Below are 24,013 nucleotides of genomic sequence, written 5' to 3'. Positions count from 1 at the left end.
CTTTAGGCAAAAAGTGTCCTGGCTTCCCAGAATCAAACAATTGGTACCTTTCTTTACATATGTGTGTCTGTATGTGTTTGTGTAGCGGAAAGAAGGGGGATGGGTATAGATGGTGAAATGTAAGTGAAAGACCTCCAGTGGAGACTTCCAAGAGCAACACTAAGCTGACCACTCTGAACATCTCTCTCCTCTTCATACCTTGTTAACTTCACACCTATGACTCTCTTCCCTTTCACTACATAGTTCTTCTCAGAGTCCTTTTCTTGTTAACAGTCAACTTTTGCTCAGCTGGGCCTGTATTTAATTAGCTGCTTTAAAGATTAGATATAGCAAGACAAGTAGATATTACTAAAAGCACTACATAAAGAACCACGATTCCTTGACATTTGTAGAGGTAAGTGTAGAGGCTCCTTGCCCACTTAATTGTGGCACTTCACAGAGAATTCTGGGCACTCAACTGAATGATAAAAAGTCTTTATACTTGTGAGTTGCTTGGAACTGTGCCCAAAAGTCTTTATTAACTCAGTTTTGGAACTTAATATTATGCTTGGATCAGCTCATTTTATTTCACACAAAATATTTGAAAAGTAATTCAGAATTGCATTTTACATTTAAATTCAAGTTCTTAAGATACTAATATTGGGGAGATTTGAATTAAAACTAAAAGTATAAATACACCTTTTGGCTGAAGGTCAAGTGGCCTAGTGTTAAAATCATTATGAGACTGAGACCTTTTGTCACCATCATAGAATAAGTTTTTAGGATACAAGAAAAAATTTGTTTAGTCTCCATAGCCTCAGTCATAAGGAATTGTCTTCTTAAAGCATTCTAATAAATTGCATGTTTTGAAGTATGATTAGTGTGAACAAAATGTATTTTTTCCTCTAAGTACTTTTCATAAACTTTATATTCTTTATGGTGTTGGATCAAAGATGATTTATCATGAGTATACATGACTTTTTTTTTCTCCTGGTGAAACTTTTAATGTACAAGGTTGATATTTGGTTTTTAATTCATCTTCACAGGAAGTGAAAAATTCCTATTAGTACTTTTTCTTAAAGAATCATGACCTAGGGGCCAGCCCAGTGGCGCAATGGTTAAGTTCACACATTCCTCTTCTCGGCGGCCCGGGGTTCGCTGGTTTGGATCCTGGGTACGGACATGGCACCACTTGGCAAAAGCCATGCTGTGGTAGGCGACCCATGTATAAAGTAGAGGAAGATGGGCACAGATGTTAGTTCAGGGCCAGTCTTCCTCAGTAAAAAGAGGAGGATTGGCAGTAGTTAGCTCAGAGCTAATCTTCCTCAAAAAAAAAAAAAAGAATCATGACCTAAATGGAATTAAATAGCTAAAAATTAAATATGGTTCCTGAAGCTCATTTTGCTTAATGCTATGAATGTTAGTATACCAAACAATTCTATAAAGGTTAGAATTAAGATATAGTCCAATTTACATTATTCTGCCTGGTATTATTATTCAAATTTGTGTAAACATTTCTCAGCTCAAAAAGAAAATTATATTCTTCCTAAAGATATCTAACACTCAATTTTTATGTTTACTGTTAGTTTCCCAGTTTAAATTTAACAACTGAAATATTTGCAAACATTTTGTACACAAAACTAATGGCTTTTAAAATAATTGTAGCATTTTTCTCTTATAATAATAAGTATTTATACTTCAACTGGTAGAATATTAATGTTACATGAAATTTTTCACTCCAAGTTACATCTAGAATATTTACCTGTTTGAAAAAGAATATTTAAATATCAACAGTTAACCCTAAAGATATGTCTTGTTTGAGTTGCTGATGTTGTAACAATAAGGTCTGACGAGTACCTGCATCATCAGAGGTTTCAGGACTCCTGAATTGGTGTTTAAGTGTAGGGGTTGGCATTTGGCCTTCCAGAGGCTTAGGCTAAAGCTGACTACAGATTATTTGATCAGATTCTGAGGCTGAAGTTGAACATCAGTGTGTCCTTAATAAAAGCTCAGTACTGTTCATTGTTACATAAATGAAATGTTGATTAGTGAAGATAGGGAAGAATCAGGTTTTAGGTCATCTTTTTATATGTTTGGTTGAATGTTTTGTGATGTCAGTGTCATTAAAGTGAAAAAAGATTATATTGAACAAAATAAGATTCTGGCAGAGTTTTATTAAAATGAACTGAAACATAATTCTGATTCCTTGGTTGATTTTTTTTTTTAATAGACCATCTGGAACTACACGTGCCACTCACCACATGTGTTGGTTTACATTAATAGCGAATAAAATTAAAACTTCTTTTCCTCGGTTGTATTAGCCACGTTTCAAGAGCCCATGAGCCACATGTGGCCAGCACACATTATAAGACATTTCCGTAATTGCAGAAAGTTCTATGGGACGGCACTGTGTCTAGAGAGTGACACTGAAAAAAGTGCCATCCTGTTGATCTTTTGACCACATATTTAAATATGAAGAAGTCACTTTTTACATTGTTTACATTTTTGTAAAGTTTTTGCCTTGAAATGACAGGCTGCCCATCCCTCAGGATACTAGTAAATTTAGAACACAGGTGTTGAGCAGCGTCTGAAACCCAAGTCCTCCCTTTCTGCATTGTTTTCACGTGTATCTGAAGAGCAGCATTTTCTTAGGTTTATACTTTTAGAACTGTGGTTACACTTGTAGTATTCTTGTCATACTTTTAATCTTTTATTTCAAAGTTAAGGGTGCATTGTTATGTTTATTAAATTCAAATAAAGAGAATCAGTTTTCTGATTACTAAGACTTTAGAACTTGTATTCTATTCCAGTTTTAATATCTGCAAATGGAATAAATAAGTTTTATAAGACTCAATTTGCCACAGAATCTGTCAACCTACACCTGTATTCCAGTCCTTTGTACCAGTCTCTCCTTCTCCCAGATATATTGCATGCACATACATAAACTTTATTAAATATAGACCTTTTTCTGGAAAAATCTGTGTTAATTTGGAATATCCTCAAACATATAAGCCACTTTAAAAAAAGAATGCTAAATGAATTTTGAAGATACTGTGCTAAGTGAAATAAGTCAGTCACAAAAGGACAAATACTGTATGATTCCACTTGTGTACCTAGAATAGTCAAACTCTTAGAGACAGAAAGTAGAAGGATGATTGCCAGGGGGTGGGTGGAGAGGGAATGGGGACTTGTTTTTTAATAAGTATAGTTCCAGTTTTGCAAGATGAAAAGCGTTCTGGAGATTGGTTGTGAATATACTTCATACTACCAAACCGTACGCTTAAAACTGGTTAAGCTGGCAGATTTTATGCTATGGATATTTACTACAATTTAAAAAAAGTATTACCAAGCTGGTTCTCCCAATTTGTTTTTCTTTGAAAGTGTCTTGGCTCTTCTTGGCCCTTTGCATTTTCATAAACACTTTAAATTGGTTTGTCAGTTTCCACACAAGAAACTCTTGAGCTTTGATTAGGATTGCATTGATCAGTTTGGGGGAAATTGACGTCTTTACGTAAGTAAATCTTCTAATTTATAAACCTGTAACTACATCCCTGAATTTTAAATAAATCTTTTGATTTTTCTCAAAAATGTTTTCTAGTGTTCCATGTTGAACTCTTGCATATCTTTTGTTAGATTTATTTCTAGATATTTGCTATTTGCTATTTTTGATGGTATTATAAAAGATAACTTTTTAGTCACTTTTACTTTCTAATTCTTTATATGTAGAAACAGTTAATCTTTTTTTTCATCTTTAAACATTTTTAAGTATACAATTCAGTAGTGTTAAGTACATTCACATTATTGTGCAACCAATCTCCAGAACTCTTTGATCTTACAAAACTAAAACTCTCTACCCATTAAACAGTAACTCCCCATTTCTCCCTACCCGCAACCTCTTGTAACCACTCTTCTACTTTCTGTCTCTATGAATCTGACTATATGAAGGTACCTCATATTTATCTTTCTTTTTTTCTTTTTTAAGATTGGCACCTGAGCTAACAACTGTTGCCAGTCTTCTTTTTTCCACCCCCCCCCCCGCTTTTTTTCTCCCCAAATATCCCCCCAGTACATAGTTGTATATTCTAGTTGTGGGTCCCTCTAGTTGTGGCACGTGGGACACCACCTCAACATTGCCTAATGAGTGGTGCCATGTCTGCGCCCAGGTTCCTAACCCTGGGCCTCTGAAGCGGAGCACACAAACTTAACTACTCGGCCACAGGCTGGCCTCCGTATTTTTTTATGACTGGCTTATTTCACTTAACATAATGTCCTCAAGGTTCATGCATGTTGTAGCATTTGTCAGAGTTTCCTTTTTTTAGGACTGAGTAATATTCCATTGTAAGTATATTCCACATTTTGTTTTATCCATTCTTCTGTTGATGGACATTTGAGTTGCTTCCACTTTTTGGCTATTGTGAATAATGTTGCTATGAAGGTGAGTATACAAACATCTCTTGGAGACTGCTTTCAATTCTTTGCAGTAAATACCCAGAAGTAGAATTGCTGAATCATATGATAATTCACTTTTAAGTTTTTTAGGAACCATCATACTGTTTTCCTTAATAGGAAACCATTTTACATTTTACATGTAAACACCATTTCACATTCCTACCAACAGTGTACAAGGGTTCCAAAAGTAGTCTTTTTTAGAAGATTGACCATGTATCGTCAATGTTGCTATGATCACGTTATTCTAATAATGAGTTTATTTGTAGGGTCTTTGGATTTTCTACATATAAAATCATATCATCTGTGAATATTGACAGTTTTGTTTCTTTTAATGGATATATAAATTGAATACTATAGTGAAAGGAGAATGTACTATAGCTGCATGCATTAATGTGAATTATTCTGAAAATATAACATGAATTAAAGAAGCAAGTCAAAAGAGGATACTTTATAGTATGGTTCAATTTATTTAAAAATTTAGAGACATAAAATTAAGTAAAAATATTATTATGGCTACATACATAAGTGGTAAAACTGTAGAGAGTAAAAGTCAAAACAGTGGATACTACTAGAGGTGGAAGAGGAATGTGATCAGGGACAGACACGTAGAGGCTTCTAAATTATAGCAGTATTCTTTATTTAGGTTATTTTTCCAACTGTATATGTGTATTTTATAAACTTTTGTGTATGTATATTGTTTCACAATGAATAGTTTTTAGGTGAAATTGGAAAACAGGCCTGTCTCACCATGGGTAGAAAAAGAAATTTGCTTCTATGTATTGTAGTTTTTAAAAAGTATATTCAAAGAAGCATTAAATGGGTAAAAATTTTTATCAACTAACAATTTTACCTAAAATGAATGCATGAATCAGGGATTTTCAGTTAAATTGATTTTCACACACTTGTGAGACCTCTGTAAATATCAAATTCTTTCCTGGGAAGTCAGAAGTAACTGCTAAATGGAAATTCTTGGCTTTTAAAAGATAATTGCAAAATATTTGTCTTGGTCCCATTTTCTCACTCTTTTGAGTAAATATGCACCCAAGAAATTCTCCTAACCTGATAATAGATTACGTGAAGCCGTTGTATCATGGTGGCATTCCTTTACTGACTGGTTGATTTCAGTAGCTGGGCTAGAAAGGATTATAAACTATCGTGTAATATCAGAGTGACAAAAGGTTCCAGCTCTGTCATCTACTCTTACTTTTCTGGTAGTATGGCACTTAAATTGGACTTTTTCTCTCATGGAATATTACCAGTTTCTTTGAAATGCTGAACAAATGATGTTCATGGGAGTGGAGTCAAAACATTCTTCAAGGCATGACAGTCAACTGGGCCATGGGCACTTTGTGTGTGTGTATTGGGCATCCATGTTATCATCACCCATAGATTGTCTTCACCTGGATCAAGTGCTGCCAGGGAACCAACCAGTGTGGTCTGTGTTCTTTCTTGCCTCCCTGACCTCCTTTTCTTTGGTGGTTAGCATCCCAGTATTTAGGTAGCACCCACTGGAGGGCCATGATGCCCACAGGCCTGGCCCCTCCTCCGGTCTTTTTTTGTCACCAGCCCTTCTTTTGAATCTGAATGACTGCTGAAGACTGTTTAGTGGCATTTACCAGGAAAACTGGAAATCCTACCACACTAGGAAATAATTCAGAAGGGGTGATAACCAGTAGAGAGTCTTGGAGAAGAGTGCTCCACGTTCCTCAGTATTTACACCAAGCAAGAAAGTGTATTCATAGTGTCTTGCAGAGTAGAGAAAATGAGTCACAGACTAGTTGTTGTGGAAAGAGCTGTTAACAGTAGGAATTGTGTGGTCAGGAAGCTACACATGACATGTAAGTATGCTTGTCTGACCAAGTATAAAGGGATGTTTCCTCCACAGCTTAATCACTGGAGTGTGAGCCCATCAACTCCTTTTCCAATCACAGACTTCGTCCATGACACACACACACACACACACACACACACACACACACACACACACACATACACACAACATCACGCACACACCTACAGGTAGCAGAACAAATAAAAACAGCTCAGTGTTTGCTGAGCATTTACTGTGTGGTTTTATTTTTTAGTCCCCTCAAGTGTCTTCTATCCTACACCATGATGTTACTGAAGAGTACATTTGATGACCTATTCTGTTAAAGAAAGACAAAACAAAATGTCCTGTAAATGGATAGGAAATCTATTCTGATCTTTTTAAAAGCTTTCATTCTTGCTACAAGATGTTTAGACTTGCTTTTGCCTCCGCTTTGAACAAAAGAATTTGGGCTTCCACTGTGTCACTGTTCCTTTCCTATGAGGGAGACGTTGAAGATTAAGAAATCTTAATGTGCTAACAGAAATACACTAGGGTGTAGAGAGGTGATCGAGCTGGGATTCTTTCACCCGCTCCCATCCTACCAGGACATTTGTTGGAGCAATGAGAACACTTAATTTTCCAATATGATGTTTTATACACTGATGCCTGAAAGTTAAATTCTTAAGGAAGGAATTCTATCCTTGTACACAACTAGCAGTATGACAAAAACCCTAGACCACCTTCCTCTGAAGCACAGACTTATGACTGAATGGAGGAAAATGGCAAGGGCCATGGTGGTTTTGGTTTTAATGTGTGATCACACACACACACTTCCTCAGAATTGAAGTAGATCTATAGTGCACCGGAAATATTTAGACTTGATAAGTTTTGGGTATCCCATTTGCTCTGTTTTTGGTAATTCAAGAGATTTGGATGTTCCACCAGTCAGACAAATATTTGTAGACTGTAACGTCTTTCCCCTTCTTGTATTCCATTGTAATGTAAATGAATCACTGAACTACTTCTGTGTGCAAGGGCAGTTGCCAATAAGTACTTGCTTTTGAGCCATAAGGGCCTGTGATGATACAGGAAGTGCCGTTGAAACTTTCCACAGAGAAAGCAAATCTCTTTGAGGAAATGTGGAAATAACCCTGGGATTGATTTGGTTTAACCTCTCATAAAGCTCTTTGAATTACTTCTGTAATTTTTTAAAAATTTCAGATTCAACCTTATGAAAAGATAAAGGCCAGGGGCTTACCTGATAATATATCTTCTGTGCTGAACAAGCTGGTGGTGGTGAAACTCAATGGCGGTTTGGGAACCAGCATGGGCTGCAAAGGCCCGAAAAGTCTGATTGGTGTGAGGAATGAGAATACCTTTTTGGATCTGACTGTTCAGCAAATTGAAGTGAGTAACATTTAGCCTTTCTCATGAGCTACTAAAATCGTTTTTAGTTTTTAGGCTATTATAAATGTTACCTTATATGAATTTGAGCTAGTCAAGAAGCTTGCTATCTTTAGTCTCTCTATTAATATATAAAAAGGTTTGGTGTTCCTAAGGGCAAATCCTTAGGGTGATGTAAAAGCTTTTGATGTTTAAATGGCATTTGTGGTTGCCGAAATCTCTGGATCTCTTGGGATTCTGCTTTGATCTTCCCAGCCCTCCCCCCTTTCTTTCTAGCGGCAGCCTTCATCTCAGCTGGGATGCTCTGGCTTTAGTAACCTCTTGGGAGGCCGGGGAGAATTTCGCCTATCTGTTTGGATGCCATGGATGCTAAGAACTGTTCTTGGCTTCTCTGTTATGATAACGTCATTAATCATAGACCATAAGCTCTTCAGGGGCAGTGGCCCTATCTTTTTCTTCTCTTTATCCCTAGTGTCTAATACGGTACTGGTAACCATAATAATAACATTAGCAGTAGCACTAGCTAACATTTATCCAAGTATTATTGCCAGCTCTTTACATGAATTGACTCATTTGTTCTTCTCCACAACTCTGCAAGATAAGTACTATTATCATCCGCATTTTACAGATGAGGAAACCAAGGCACAGAGAGGTTGATTTATGTGCTCAAGGTTCCCTAGCTAGTTAGTAAGTGCACAATCTAACTTTGAACGTAGGACTTTCTGACTTCTAAGACCTTGTTTTCTTTTCTCTCTGTGTTGCCTCTTAGCTTTTCCTAGAGATTGAAAAGATTTCAGTTGGGGTGTGATTCACAATTCTTGACATTAATCTTGAGAGTACGGAGCCATGTCTCTGTAACATCTGTACTTTCATCCCCACAGTGCTCTGGGCACAGTAAATGCATACTCAGCATTTGCCCATCCAGTAAGGCCATAGGCCACTGTGGTCGGGCACATAGCTCCAGAGTTGGACTGCGGGGTGTCCTGGGTCTGCCACTAACCTGCCACCTCTCTGGGCCTCAGTTTAGCTCTCTGTAAAATGCACAATAGTTTCTGTTTTGTAGGGTTGTGATTTAATGAGCAAGTTATGTGGTGAATTGCTTAGCAAAATATCTGGCTCATGCCAAGTAGTTATTATTTCAAATCTATATATTTGGCTACATATAAATGATGTTCTGGACATTTTGTGATTAACCATTAAGAGTTAATTTTACACATTTAAGCAAAAGTAAGTGAGTAATTTGTCATTTTCCTCCCTAGCATTTGAACAAATCCTACAATACAGATGTTCCTCTTGTTCTAATGAACTCTTTTAACACGGATGAAGATACAAAAAAAATTCTACAGAAGTACAATCATTGTCGTGTGAAAATCTACACTTTTAATCAAAGCAGGTAAAAGGAGTAAAAAATGTAACTCAGGGAGGTGTTACTCCTGAGAAAGAAGGACTTGTCTTGTTTAAACAGAGTAACCTCAATATGTGCATGTACCAGAGACTAATATTTGCAAGTGTATGACGCCTTTAAAGGCTGAATGTTTAATAGGTCTGTGATTGTTGTCATCACTCTGTGGTTCTGTAACTTCTCATCTTGAAAGAGAACCTGCCTGAGCTTCTGTTCTAAGTCCAGAACATTTGAGGATAGCTTAGGTCTTTGCCTTCTGAGGCCATATTTGGGCTCCAGGTGGGTCTGTGGAAATCTTTCTGTATTCCACAATATTGACAATGTTCTTTCCTATGGGAAGGAATTTCTTCAACACCTTGAAAAGGCTTAGGGAAATTTAATACATTCTGGAGAAAATCTTCTATTTTGGGGAAGGGAGAGTAAAAAGGAATGCCTATGATTAATTGTGATAAAGCCCAGGGAACTGGGGAAATAAGTCTTCCATGAAGGACAGACAGGGGTTTATGTGCACTTGCACAGGGGGTTATTTCTAAAGTTGTACTATTAGTTGTCTTTTTTTAATGTATTTTTCCATGGACACTTTCTTTTGTTGCAGCTGCTCTGCCTGTTTTCTGATAGAGCGCTAGCTCTCTTTAGTCTGGCACAGTGCTAGCGCCTCGGTTTCCCTCTTCCCCCACCGCCAGCCCCTACACATGTTCTCACTAGTGGTAGGAGGCAGACATTCCTGAGCACTAACCTGCTGTTGATTTTCTGGGAAAGAAAGAGCACCACCCCTGGATATATGTTTGTAAAAATGGACAGCTTTTTCCAAATAGATTTTCAGGGCAAAGAACAATCCCACAAGCAAGCAAGTTTGAGAAAATTTACTCAATATATATCTCTCCTCTTGGAGAGTCATAAAACATATTATCTTTAAAATATGAGGCATCCTGCCATCTGTATGATCGTGGAAAACCTTTTTTTGCAGCAAATATTACTATCTAGGAAACTGATTTTTGGACAACACAGATAATGAGAGATTTTCTTAAATGGATTCACCTATGATTAAATTACTTACTATTGATAGACTGAAAAGGAGGAACGTTTTATTTAAGTGCATTGTTTTACTTGAAGGTCTGGAATACTCTACCGAGTTGATATTGAAAAAGAACTTTTTTTTTTTTAAAGGTACCCAAGGATTAATAAAGAATCTTTACTGCCTGTAGCAAAGGATGTGTCATACTCAGGGGAAAATACAGAAGCTTGGTACCCTCCAGGTCATGGTGATATTTACGCCAGTTTCTACAACTCTGGTTTGCTTGACACCTTTATAGGAGAAGGCAAAGAGTATATTTTTGTGTCTAACATAGATAATCTGGGTGCCACAGTGGATCTTTATATTCTTAATCATCTAATGAACCCACCCAATGGAAAACCGTGTGAATTTGTCATGGAAGTCACAAATAAAACACGTGCAGATGTAAAGGTAAATACTGAGAGGAAGCGGTTGAGGGATTCACATCTTTGCATTTTATAGGTTATGTAGTTCAAAATTTTTTTTTATTGGAAAGTTTCTATGTGAAGCAGAACACATCCACTTGATAACAATGCGATAGTATTCTGTAGAGTACCCTAAGTGCCACCTGACAGAACAGTGTGTCTATAAATCCAGATTCAATAGTACGAAAATCATCTTTATTTTTTGAATAATCTATACGGGCAGTTTTAACTTAAAGCAATGACACAGTTATTTATAGAATAAATCTGAAACATATGTGAAAACACTTTCAATAAGTTTGTTCAAACTTAATACTCTTCTTGTTTGGAGCTTGAGTGTTTTTATTTCATTGTTCCTTTAATGAAAATATCCTGTCTCTATTTATACACTGTGTATTTCTGTATATTTTTTTGTTTCATCACTGTACTCTCTCTGTAGTAGCAAAAAAATGCAGTTTGACGCAAAGCAAAAATTTGTTTTTTAACTTTGCATGTTTAGTGGCGATGACAGCCTTTGGTGAAATGGTACACAAGGTTTTACTGCTTACCCCCAGGCAGTAAGAACAGTGGCAGTGTGTGAATACTGAAATAGTCAGTCCCTGGGTTGGGTTCTATGCCTCCTGCAAATGTCCCCCTCACATATGAGTGAATGTTCCCCTCTTCCCATACTGCCATTGCCTCATGACTGTAAGAATATCTTTAGGCTGAGGCCACTCAGGGGTCACTTCTTGTCCATTGTGCCTCTGTCTTCCCTTTTCTCTCCTTATCCTAGAGCCAGTCAGAGCAGGGTCTGAGATGGGATGACTAGTTGTTTAGTGATGTACAGTGGTTTGGGAATAAAAGGCATGGCTGTTCCTGTAGCCTACCTCCGAAAAGTCAGGACGACTCTCATGTCCTCCTAGGGTTTTTATTATGGACAAGAGGGTGGGTATACAGTATAAAACAACAGACAACCTGAATTATTTTCTTTGGTTCTACCTTCTTATGTATGTTGTTTTGTATCACAGATCGAATCACTGCCTGGGCTTTTTATTTCTGGGGATTTTATCATTGTCTTTTCTGGAACATTCACAGACTATAAACAGTGTAGCATGGTTGTGATTGGGAGAGAGATGGAGGCACCCACTCACTCTTTTCTGCCTTTCTAGGGTGGGACACTTACTCAGTATGAAGGCAAACTGAGACTGGTGGAAATCGCTCAAGTGCCAAAAGCACACGTTGATGAGTTCAAGTCTGTATCAAAATTCAAAATATTTAACACAAACAACCTATGGATCTCTCTTGCAGCAGTTAAAAGACTGCAGGAACAGAATGCTATTGACATGGAAATCATTGTGAATCCAAAGGTAAGCCAAAGTTGTGGACCACTGGGCTCCCTGGTTCCTAAGATCATAGTAGGCTACACACAGACCCACTGCCAACTCCCTCTGGCCCATCTATTCCATCGGTCACTCCTTTTTGCCTAGTCAGTCTCTCCAGTTCCTGGTCCTGTCTTTCAGAATCTACACCTATCCCTTTAGTGTGCCACGCCATGCATGGTGCCCTTACTTGACCCTGGACTGTGGTAGTGGCAAGAGCATTGGGCCCAAAAGTAGAGGACCCACCTCAGTCTTACCCGTCGCTCTAATACTTATAGGCCTTTTGGCCACGGGCACCTTGCATGAGTTTTCTGAACTTGTAGTTTTTTATCATAAAATGGAAATATTACTGAAGAGTTATGATGCTGAAAAAAGATCACATATATATAAACACCTGGCATATGGTAGGTGCTTGATAAATGTCAGTTCTCAAAATTTCTGTTTCCTTCAATGGATCTCTGAAACCACTCCCCAAACATTAACTAGGCCATATGGAACTAAGTTGCTAAAACCTGTGTTTCTCTCTCCTTGCTCCCTTTCTTACAGACTTTGGATGGAGGCCTGAATGTTATTCAGTTAGAAACTGCCGTGGGGGCTGCCATTAAAAGTTTTGAGAACTCTCTAGGTATTAATGTTCCTAGGAGCCGTTTTCTGCCTGTCAAAACTACATCAGATCTCTTGCTTGTGATGTCAAACCTCTATAGCCTTAATGCAGGATCTTTGACAATGAGTGAAAAGAGAGAATTTCCTACAGTGCCCTTGGTTAAATTAGGCAGTTCTTTTACAAAGGTACGTAATTATAAAGATATGATACACATGTGAATTAGAAGCTAATTACAGTCTCTGCTGCTGACCTACTATATTCCTCCATCTTTTTTTTTTTTTTTAAGATTTTATTTTATTTTTTCTCCCCAAAGCCCCCCAGTACACAGTTGTATATTCTTCGTTGTGGGTCCTTGTAGTTGTGGCATGTGGGACGCTGCCTCAGCGTGGTTTGATGAGCAGTGCCATGTCCGCGCCCAGGATTCAAACTGACGAAACACTGGGCCGCCTGCAGCGGAGCGCGCGAACTTAACCACTCGGCCACGGGGCCAGCCCCTATATTCCTCCATCTTTGATGTCTTTTAAAGGGAATTGACTGTAGAAAATAAAGATGTAACTCACTTTTGAAACCTGATTGCTATAGAGTAGGAAAGAATGTTTAAATTTTGGGACATTTTATCTTATGTCTCTTTTAAGACCATTACTGCTTTCATCAGTGTTCTAGGTGCTAGGTATTTAGCAGTAAATAAAACAGACTAAAATCCTTGCCTTCATGAATATTCTAATGGGGTAAGGATGATACTAAGCAAACAAATTGAATGTATAGTATGCCAAGTGATGAAAAGTGCTATGGAGAAAAATAAAGCAGGAATAGGGAGTGTGTGGGTGGGTTGGTGATGGTGTGATTTTACATTGGATGGCCAGAGATGGCCTCACTGAGAAATTGAGGGAGTGTGGCATGCAGGTATCTGTGGCAAAAAGCATTTCAGGCAGGGGGAATAGCAAGTATATTAAAACCCCACCCTAACATGATAAGTGGAATCCAAAAAATTTAATCACATAAAATGTGAGGTTAGTGAAGTGACAGGGTGAGTCTCTGTGGCTGGCCTGTAGAGTCCTGGTATGCCATCTACGTCTATTCGAGTTCTGGTTGTGGTTTAGTGCCACCTGGTGTGGATGTGTGCACTGTCTTATATATCGATGGGGGGGTGATTCTGGGTCCTGTGGCTGGGCTGGAATTTCCAGGATAGCATCAGTCATTTTAGGAGTTTCCCGGTTCTTTTGTGCCTCTTTTGTGATACAAGGACCCACTACCTTCCCAAATCCTGAGGTGGGATTGCCAACCATTTTTCCACCTAACCTCATCCCTCCTTCAATTCCCTCCCACTCTTCCTAGCCTCTTCCATACCCTGCAGGAGGTAAGAACTTTAGCTGCCCCAATTTGAGAACGGGCTGAGTGGGCAATGGCTAGTTGCTCTGAGGAAGGACATGTTTTATGGACGTTAGTACAATTGGCTGGAGCAAAGTGAGCAAGTGAGGGATGAGGGCACAGAGAGATGGTCAGAGGGAGCACGCCAGACTGTGTAGAATTTTGTAAATGAATATTAGGAGTGTGGCTTTTTTTTTTTTTTCTGGTTCATGAGAAGCCATTGGAGAGTCATGAGCTGAGGGGTGAAGGGACTGATCTGGTGAGCAAGGGTAGAATCAGGGCGACTAGGGAATAGGCTGCTGCAGGAATCCTGGCAAGAGGAAACAGTGGCTTAGACCAAGGTGGTAACAGTGGAAATAGTGAAAAATTTTGATACTCTGAGATATTTTGAAAGGTGTACGTACCTATACAATTTACTCTTAGACTAGATGGGAGGGTAAGAGAGAAAAGAGTAAGAAGCACTCCAAGGTTTTTGGCCTGTGCAACTAGAAGCATGGAATTGCCAGTTACTGAGATAGGGGAAACCTTGGGGAGCAGCATGGGGAGTTAAATTTTGGAGAATCTGTACTTATTACATCTTCAAATGGAGAAGTTGACTGTATGAGTCTGGAGCTCAGAGGAGAGAGAAGAGAGAGGTAAATTTGAGAGTTGTCAGTTTATAGCTGGTATTTAAAGCCATGAGATAAGGATCACCTAGGGAGGGGTGCTCTAAGAACTGAGCCCTGAGGTACTCCAAGGCTTAGAGGATGGGGATGAGGGGAGGGAGAGGAAGCAGCAAATGTGACTGAGAAGTTCCAGATGAGGAATTGCGTAGAAAACCATGAGTGTGTGTGTGTCCTGAAAGCAGAATGAAGAAAATGTTTCAAGACAGAGAGCATGATAATCTGTGTCAAGTGCTGCTGCCGCTTCAAGTAAGATGAATGAGAACTCACCATTTGCTTTATCAGCATAGAGGATTTAGAGACTGGAATGGATTTAAAAAAGAATAGGAGAAGAGAAATTGGAGAGATTAATGTAGACAACTTAAAGAGTTTTTGCCTTAAAGAAAAAAAAGAAAAATGGAGCCATGGATAGAAAGGGATATAAGATTTGAGAGGTTTTTTTGTTTTGTTTTTTAACGATGGGAGAATTTATAGTCTGTTTATACATTGATGGGGATTGATGCAATGAAAAGGGAAAAATACTGAAAAGGAAGAAAGAAGACTCTCTGGACAATATCCTTGAAGAGGCCATAAGAAGGGCTGGCCTTAAGTTGGAGTGGAAACAGTCCAACCCCAGTACTAGGAGGGACAGAATAATGGGCTAGGGGGTAGTGGGGGGTGGGGGTGGTGGTAGAAGTAGAAGCCAGTGGAAGTTTTCCAATTGCTTCTATTTTTCCCAGCAAAATCAGAAACAAGGCCATATAGGACAATTTCTAGTGTCTGTAGAACTAAGGAAATGAAGCAAAGATAGTGATTATTTATAATGATAATTTGTGCTGTTGCTCTTCCTGAAATATATTCCATTTCTTCTGAATCCTACACATTCCATAAAGCTCAGCTCATGTCTAGCTTGCTTCAAACCACGATGATCTCTTTTTCCAACTAACTCCAGATCATCTGAACTAGTCATCTGGCTCTTAGCATGTTAGTTGGTTACCTTTTTATTTTGTATTTCATTTTTTTCATGTCTGATCTGCTCAGCTGTTTTGTAAATTGCCTGACTGTAGGGACAGTGTTCATATCTCCTGGTCTCTCTTGCACAAGATGTAGCATATAGTGAGTGCTTAATAAAATAGGTTCTTCCCCATAGAGGGCCTCAGCTTGGCCATAAGCAGAATGTTTTTACAGTTCTGTTAAACTATATTGTTAATTTAATCCCTGTTTTTCTGTTAAATCATTTTTGAAACAATTTCTATGTTTCTGTTTTTTCCTTCAGGTTCAGGATTACCTAAGGAGATTTGAAAGTATACCAGATATGCTTGAATTGGATCACCTCACAGTTTCAGGAGATGTGACATTTGGCAAGAATGTTTCATTAAAGGTATGTTGTTAAAATGAAAATGACAGTTCTTATAGCTTTACAAAACAGGTTTCATTTTCTAGTCCTAAATTTATCTTTATTTAAAGGAATACTTCGTAGTCTTTACCAGATGTTTATAAGATATAGATACATTTAAAAAATGAAATTGCTTACCACAATGTTTAGTAGTAATACTGTCTTCCATAGATATACAACATAGTTAAAATACAATCATAATTGTTGTATATAGGAATTTTGTGGAATATAGCATTCAAATGGAAAGCAAACACTAATAAATAATTGAAGTGGTACTATTTTGTTGAAATATGACAGTCTTTTAAAAATAGAATCATTTTAAAAATAGAATCACTAAAGATGGCTATTTGAATCTGAAAGTAGAAAAAAACAACAACTTCATTTATACTGAACACAGTCTATTTCTGTTAAGCTAATCTGTTGTCATGAGTATAAAGATATTCATTCACATTACTGTGGTACTTGGGTACTTTGATGAGTATCATTCTAGCCTAGCATAGAAATAGGAAGGATTATGGGTATAATAAATATGAAAACTCAGAACCAAAGATACAACGGCTTTTTCCTAATCAAGTATTTTTTTCAAAATCTCATACCTAGATTTCATGTGTTCTTCCTATTGAAGCTATTTAAATGAAGGTCTTGAAAAAACAACCATATATATAAATAGAACTTTATTGCTGATAGTGCTTCATCTAAACAGTCGCAGTTAAGACACGAAAAACCTATCAGTAAACTGTTCTTAAAAAAACCCTAAGGGGCTGGCCCAGTAGCATAGTTGTTAAGTTTGCACTCTCCACTTTGGCGGCCCAGGGTTTGCTGGTTTGGATCCTGGGTGTGGACCTAGCACCACTTGGCAAGCCATGCTGAGGTGGCGTCCCATATAGCAGAACTTAGAAGGACGTACAGCTAGGATATGTAGCTATGTACTGGGACTTTGGGGAAGGGAAAACAGCAAACCCCAAACCTATATGTAGATATAAGCCAAGCACCTTCCAGTTTCTTTATGAAGGTAGATAATGCTGGTGGCCTTGCAAGTAGTTCTTTGAAAGGGCCAGTTGTGCTGTGGCACTGCGTCCACTTCCCATTCCTGGTACCACCTCTGATAAGGAGGCAAGGAATCTAAAACTACTGCCAAGATGTTACAGAAGGACACGTTACGCTTTTCCTTAACATGTTATTTTTCATGTTTAATATTGTTTATAAATATAATTACTGCATTGTAAAAGGAGTTCTACATAAACTTGATAATTGTAAGAAAATCAATTGCATTTCAGCTGCAGTTGCAAATACACTGTTGCTTTTTGTTTTCCCTCTCACTTAGGGGACAGTTATCATCATCGCAAATCATGGTGACCGAATTGACATCCCACCTGGAGCAGTATTAGAGAACAAGATTGTATCTGGGAACCTTCGTATCTTGGACCACTGAAATGAAAAATACTGTGTACACTTTCTACGAATTAGGGGCTAAATAGTTTCCGCCAATGAAACGTTCTCTAGGGTTCTAAAATAGGCAGGTACTTTACTATGTTACTGTACCCTGCAGCATTAATTTTTAGAGTTTTCTGCAGTATGCTTTTAGTCTAAGAAAAGCACAGATGGAAGCAATACTTTTCTTCTTTGAAGAGGATCCTGGAAGTTAGTTCATCTTCAAGTGCAATATTGTTTAATCTTAAAACTGGGGCAGCTCTGCTGGAAAATCTTTTAACAGAGGCCTTGATGATGGTCACTTTGAATTGCTTGTGATTTCAAAAATAAAGCTGTGAAGCAATACATGTGTACACATACTTTTCAACACTAACTTTATAAAATGGTGGAAAATGGTTTACTCTTGCTAAACAGTTACTAAAATCAGTTGGATGATTTGCTCTTGGAAAATTTAAGTACTCACTGGCAAGTTACCTAACAAGTCCGGTTTTTCCATATCTAAGAATCTTAACCACCTCATTATTTCCATAGGAATCAAATTTAAGGTATTTAGTACCTTTCATTTAGTTCTAAAGCTGGGATGCCTGCCATGCTTTCCACAGACTTTCCAGTTATTGAAACAAAGTGGTGTTTCTTTTCCCAGCTGAAGGGGGTGGCGTGGGTAGGGCATTTCCTTCACGTCCTTGTTCTCTCCTATAGTGGGGTGGGTGTATAACTTTATGAAAAGTTCTTTCCCTGAAGCTTCACTTCTTGAAGCTTGCTTATTGTCACTGAAAAATGTTTATGAATAATCTTTTAAATCAGGTCTGCTGGTAGTTTGTGGCTTTTCTCTAAGAATCAATTACATTTTCCAATTCTTCCATACTTGTTTTTGAGTAGGCTGCTTGTTTAATTTGAAGTTTACTGTATACTATTAAAAAAGTTGTCTTTTAAAGTCTGGTAATTTTTTACAGCTTTATTTTAGACAGACAGTTTAAGAACCAATGACATACCTCTGTAATGATAAAGAAAACAGGCTTTCCTTAAAGAAACTGAAGAGCACAAAATAAGACTGTTTCATTGTACATAATCACCACAAGGTTAGGCACTCTGACAGGGTTAGGCAAGATTCCTGGTGTGAAGTGAGGCACAGGCACTTTCATTTGTAGAGTGCTGCTGATTCTAATTTTGAAGGTAGGTATTATAAAAGTCTTTAAATAACTTACTTATCACCTTTATTTCTAGCCCCAACACAGCAGCCTATATTTTAAAAGTTCTATTTCTCCCTGGTCTTTGTTCATATACACATTGAAAGTAACATAAAAACAAGAACCCAAGGGGGGCATACTTCATGTTATCTAAATGTTAAAATGAGAACTCATAAGTAGGCAGAATATATGAAAACGTATTCTCACCTCTGCTAGAAATAAAAAAGCAAAAAAAAAAAAACTCTTCATAGATACCTTTATAAAAATACATCTGTTATACTACAGCCTTTCATATACCACTTCTAAAAAGTATTTAAATTAGTAGTTGCATAAATAAATGCCAATATCTTATTCTTTATTACTTGTGATCAGCCTTTCAAGTATTTAGACTATTCTGGAAGGCTTTACCCAGTTGATATACAGTGGTAGTAGAAAGATTAAATATGCGACACACAAAGCCTGAAACTTGACATTGGTCACTAAAACAAAAATTGAATTCCTAAATCCAAGCAATCAAAAGATGTTTATTTTTTATAGAAAGATCTGTAAAAAAATAATTTTTCAAACAGCTTTACTTTCATAGAGAAAACTTTCTACAGAGATTGACTAAGATTTTAATATTTTAAATTGTACCATCATTAAATAAGGTGGGACACCATATGAATTTCATTGCACTGGAAGAAATGCAAAGCATTTTTTAATATAAAGTATACAGAGCATTCTAGTCAACTACAGCTGTGTTACAGCTATGTGTTCTTTTGGATTTGGTCCAAAGAAACCTGAGTCTGTTTCCAGAGAGAATGAAAAATGTTATAGACACCTGATCAGTTACTCCTCACTTTGAAGGAAGCACAAAAATGGCATTCCTTGTAGATCCCACTGAATCCCAGTTCCCCAACACTGATACTTTCCTTTTCCCCTTCCCCCTACCCCAGTTCACTTTGGGTTCCAGGTTCAGTTCTTGAATCACAGGCATCCATATTTTCTTCATAAATGTACACATCCCATGGTCAGATGAACTACCCAGTTTTCCAGTATGTCATCACCTCTTCTGTTCCCAGATCTCAGCCATATTTAGGTCCAAATCTTTAAGGCCTTTTAAGGCTTGAAGATTTCCAGTGTAAAAAGCTACATCTGCTGTGACCAACCTAAACAATGGAGAGAGAATTATTTTTAATCTCACACTTTCTATTCAGATAATTAAAGTAGCAGTGCTCAGAGAGTCCTATTCTAGCTGCTAGACTATTATTTAAAATTCAGATTTCCTGGGGACCAAATGTCAATATATTTCTCTTAGCAAGATTCCTGCTATCATATAGTTAGACCATTTAATGCTCTATTTCAACAATAAATGTGTTAAAAAGGAATAAACCAATGAAGGTTGGACTCAGTATCATAATTCTGTCCAATAAAATAGATTTATCTTAAAACAGCATGAAATAAAGTACAAAAATAACAGGTTAAACAATTCTTTTGATCAGTTGTCACTAGACTAGAGTATACCTGTATATGACTAATGAAATCGAGGGAAAGAAAGACAAGCTCCCCTGAGTGCCATCCTAAGAAGTTAAATGAAGGCTGCGACTTGTGTAAGTATTACTGGATATAAAACTTGATATTGATAATCGATATAATACCATTTGATGAAAAAGGACAGAATTACACTTTGGAGTACTGAGCCGTCACATTAATGCCTATACCTGAAAGAACGCTGCCAGAAAGGACACTCAGATAAACAAAATATCAAAGCTCCATGCATAAAAAATAGGGACTGGTCTGATTAGATGTATATTTTGAGAGATGTGGCCCAAGGAGAAACAAATAGGAGACCTTGATTTAGAAGTTTGTAAAAGAGAAGAAATTCAGCTTCAATATTTTAATGAACACGTCCGTTCTGGATTGCTGAACTACATGGGGGCAAAGGTGTTGTAAGCAGGCTTAATATCTGTACTATAGTCTAATTTACAAATAACCTTTGGACTTAGGTACTTAATGTTTCACCTTTTATCACATGGCAGAATTTAGTAAAGACCATATTTTTCATTTGAAACTCATCTAATTCAGGGTGTTTTAAAATCTATACAAAGATTCTAGGGGTCAGCCCTGTGGGAGAGTGGTTAAGTTCACGTGCTCAGCTTCAGCGGCCCAGGGTTTCACTGGTTCTGATCCTGAGCACAGACATGGCACTGCTCATCAAGCCATGCTGAGGTGGCATCCCACATGCCACAACTAGAAGAACCCACAACTGAAAATACACAACTATGAACCGGGGGGCTTTGGGGAGAAAAAGGAAAAAAATCTTTATACAAAGATCCCATATTGTCATTCTTGTGATAAGATGGTCAGTAAGTACACCGAAACTGACAGCAACGGCTCTAAAAAGACCAAAGCCTTTCTAAGGCAAGGTCCTTGCATTAAAAATTAAACATAAAGTTAACACAAAGCTTTACTTAAAAATATTGTCAATAGTTATGTTTAATAAACACAACTATTTACAATCTATACAAGTTACAAGTCTATACATCAAAGTTGAAAAATTTTGACAGAAAAGATATTTGCAACATACATAACCAATAAAGGATTAGTTTGAGGGCATATGGAAAAATCTTAAAATATAACACCCAAGAGAAAAATGGGCAAAGAATATGAAGAGGAAAAGTCACAGATGAGAACACCCGAATGACTAATAAATATATTAAAAGATGACAAACATTAGGAAATGCAAATCAAAACAAGATACCATTGTCTCCCATCAGACTGGCAAAAAAAAAACCTAACAGCAAATGTTAGTAAGACGTGGAGAAATGGTGGAGTGTAAACTTGGTACAGCCACTTTGTAGAACATTCTGGCAATACCTAGTAGAGTGAAAATGTACATGTGCTCTGATCCACTTGTAGGTACATACCCTAAAGAAACAGTCACACCATTTTAGACACGTATAAAGATCTTAACTGTGGCATGGTTGTAATGGAAAAAAATAATGGCCTTAGAAATGTATCACTAGGGGAACTGGATGCATTAAATATGATTGATTCATGTGGGTGAATACAATAAAGCAGTCAGAAAATGGACAATTTATATTAGCATCAATAAATCAGTAACAATGTTGAGTGGAAAAAGCAGCATACGTACAATATACCATTATAAGTTAATTAAGTTTACAAAACTATATTTATTTTTAGATATAGATAATAACGGAGAAGGACTTAAACGATATAGATCAAATTTACTAGAAATATTGCCTAAGCGTTGGGGGAAAGAGAATGGGACTGGAGACAGGGTCAAGGGATACTGCAACTTCATTTAAATTAAATGCCATTTTTTTTAACATGATAAACATTTTTTCAAGTGAAAATGACAAATGTTAACGATCATTTCTAAGTAGCAAGAATACAAATATTCTCCATATGTCTCTGTATTTTAAAAATAAAATAGAGAAAAAGATAATCACATTAAAAAGAAGAAGTACAGGGCTGCTGAGAAAGGAACAGGGACCAAGTGCTCAGTGGGTCTGGGATTTCCTCCTGCGGTAGTAAGAATGTTTGCAAGTGGACAGAGGTGATGCTTGCACAGAGGCTGGAATGCATGAAGTCCACTGAACTGCTAACTGTAAAACAGTTAATTTTAGGTTATGTGAATTTTACCTTGAAAAAAAAAGAAAGAAATGGTACATTTTTAGAGTCAATTCAAGAACAAAAATTCCTTTTAAGCAAGTAGTTATGTCTTTGGCCACAGTCCAGAGGTTAATTTTCAGAAATTCTATCTTTTAAGGGATCACTCAAAGACATGAATTGACTTACACACAGAAGTTAATCTTTAAAAGTATGTGAGAGTGAAGATCTCCTAAGGTTGTACTGACCCCCAAACAGTTATATTAATAAAGAAAATAGATATTGAGTTAGCTTGGACGCTTCAGAAAAACCAACCAACTAACCCAGATTTAGTTATGAGAATAAAAGAAGAAGGGTATGAGTGGAGTGGGGCTTAAAAATGTTAGCTTTTTTGGGGGGCCAGCTTGGTGGCACAATGGTTAAATTGACGTGCTCCGCTTCAGCAGCCTGGGGTTTGCCAGTTCGGATCCCAGGTGCAGACCTACGCACTGCTTATCAAGCCATGCTGTGGCAGGCATCCCATGTATAAAGCAGAGGAAGATGGGAACGAATGTTAGCTCAGGGCCAGTCTTCCTCAGCAAAAAGAGGAGGATTGGCAGCAGACGTTAGCTCAGGGCTAATCTTCCTCAAAAAAAAAAAAAAAAATATATATATATATATATATATATTAGATTTTTTTGACTAGTCTCTAAGAAGTATTTGGTGTTCATTTGAACTTTTCTGTAGCTTTGAAGTTTTTGAAAATAACAGATAAGTCTTAAAAAAAAAAAAATGTAACCAGGTGATAATCAAGGAAGAGAATCAGATTTTTGCATAAAGGTCCTAAATTCAGCCTGGCCGACAGATTCAGCAGTCTGACCTTCCAAATAGTTTTTTGTAAAATCAATTCAGTGTACTTTTTTTAACGGCAGGGTCAACTTCTAACTCCCAAATACATTTTTTTCATTTGTTCCTCTAAGTTTGAAATTTAAGCTTGAAACTTCTTTAACAGGGAGTAAAATATTTTATTCCTAAAAATCCATGGAACAGGTAACACACTGAGGAAATCATATCAAGGTGTAACAACATGATCAGTGCTTTGCATTTTGTATAATCTTTCCCTCATATCTTCATCTATGTTGTCCTTCACAAAAATCCTGTGACAGAACTTTTTATCATCAAAAATTAAAGTTCAGAGAGGGTGAGTGATTTGCCCAAAGATACACAGCTACTAAGTGGCACAACTTAATCCAAGTTTTCTGATTCTAAATACTATATTTTCTTTTATATATTACACTGTTTCACCAACAATACATACAATTTGCTGAATGGCTCGTATATACACACTTATACTTATTTTTTGAAACTGTGAAGGAATTAAGGCAGATTTTATCTTTCTCATTTTATAAATAAGGCACAGAGGTTAAGTGACTTTCTCAGGGTCACACAGCTACAAAGTAGGACTACAAGATCTGTGTGGATAGGAGAAGACTATTGGGTAACCTAAGGAGGTGCTGCTAACCCACACTGCCTCAAAATGGACACAGGTCAGTTAAGTAACTGACCATTTATAAAACACTTTAATGTAGATAGACAGAGAGAGAGAGAGAGAGAGAGAGCGCGAGAGCACGCACGCGCGCGAGAGAGACCATCTCCACACAGGAAAAAAAGACAAAAGGTTGCTGATTTTACAATTTTGGGGCCCCAGCATAATTATAGTAGAAAAAAGACAGCATAATGAATAAAAACCAATCAAACAATTCAATATGGGAGTGTGTAGTAAAAATATGTTGAAAACATACCCATTTTGAGGTCCTCCATCATTTATCACATTTAAGTGAGATAATTGCTTTTTCAAGTGGAGTTTGTAACTTGCATTAATTCTTAAAAATAACATCTGGAAAAGAAATAAAACTT

At 37.2% G+C, this 24,013-nt stretch overlaps 2 protein-coding genes across 21 annotated transcripts in view; one reads left to right on the top strand and one right to left on the bottom strand.

Moving 5' to 3' along the window:
• The window catches only part of UGP2 (UDP-glucose pyrophosphorylase 2), a 49,756-nt gene extending 31,504 nt beyond the window's left edge, over positions 1–18,252 (top strand). For all 9 annotated transcript variants that reach the window (XM_070235376.1, XM_070235378.1, XM_001494166.6 and 6 more), the window contains exons 4-10: positions 7,460–7,645; positions 8,902–9,035; positions 10,212–10,509; positions 11,669–11,866; positions 12,425–12,667; positions 15,768–15,872; positions 17,212–18,252. In XM_070235376.1, the coding sequence (XP_070091477.1) occupies positions 7,460–7,645; positions 8,902–9,035; positions 10,212–10,509; positions 11,669–11,866; positions 12,425–12,667; positions 15,768–15,872; positions 17,212–17,319 (1,272 nt within the window). In that variant the 3' untranslated portion in view covers positions 17,320–18,252. The remainder of the gene's footprint in view (positions 1–7,459; positions 7,646–8,901; positions 9,036–10,211; positions 10,510–11,668; positions 11,867–12,424; positions 12,668–15,767; positions 15,873–17,211) is intronic.
• Positions 18,253–18,258: 6 nt separating this feature from the next.
• VPS54 (VPS54 subunit of GARP complex) overlaps positions 18,259–24,013 on the bottom strand; it is a 107,135-nt gene continuing 101,380 nt past the window's right edge. For 8 of the 12 annotated variants that reach the window (XR_011426028.1, XM_023618995.2, XM_023618998.2 and 5 more), the window contains 2 exons: positions 23,899–23,993; positions 18,259–19,653 (listed from right to left, as the gene is read on the bottom strand). Coding sequence is in view for 7 of the 12 variants with exons in the window: in XM_023618995.2 (XP_023474763.1) it covers positions 19,548–19,653; positions 23,899–23,993 (201 nt within the window). In the remaining 5 variants the exon portion in view is untranslated. Of the gene's footprint in view, positions 19,654–21,957; positions 22,151–23,898; positions 23,994–24,013 lie in introns of all 12 variants that reach the window. The other 4 variants (XR_011426025.1, XR_011426026.1, XR_011426027.1 and 1 more) reach the window with 2 other exon arrangements.

This window comes from Equus caballus, chromosome 15 (genome assembly GCF_041296265.1).
Source record: "Equus caballus isolate H_3958 breed thoroughbred chromosome 15, TB-T2T, whole genome shotgun sequence".
NCBI lineage: Eukaryota > Metazoa > Chordata > Mammalia > Perissodactyla > Equidae > Equus > Equus caballus.
The sequence above is the reverse complement of the archived record's forward strand: the minus strand, read 5'-3'. Positions and strand labels throughout refer to the sequence as shown.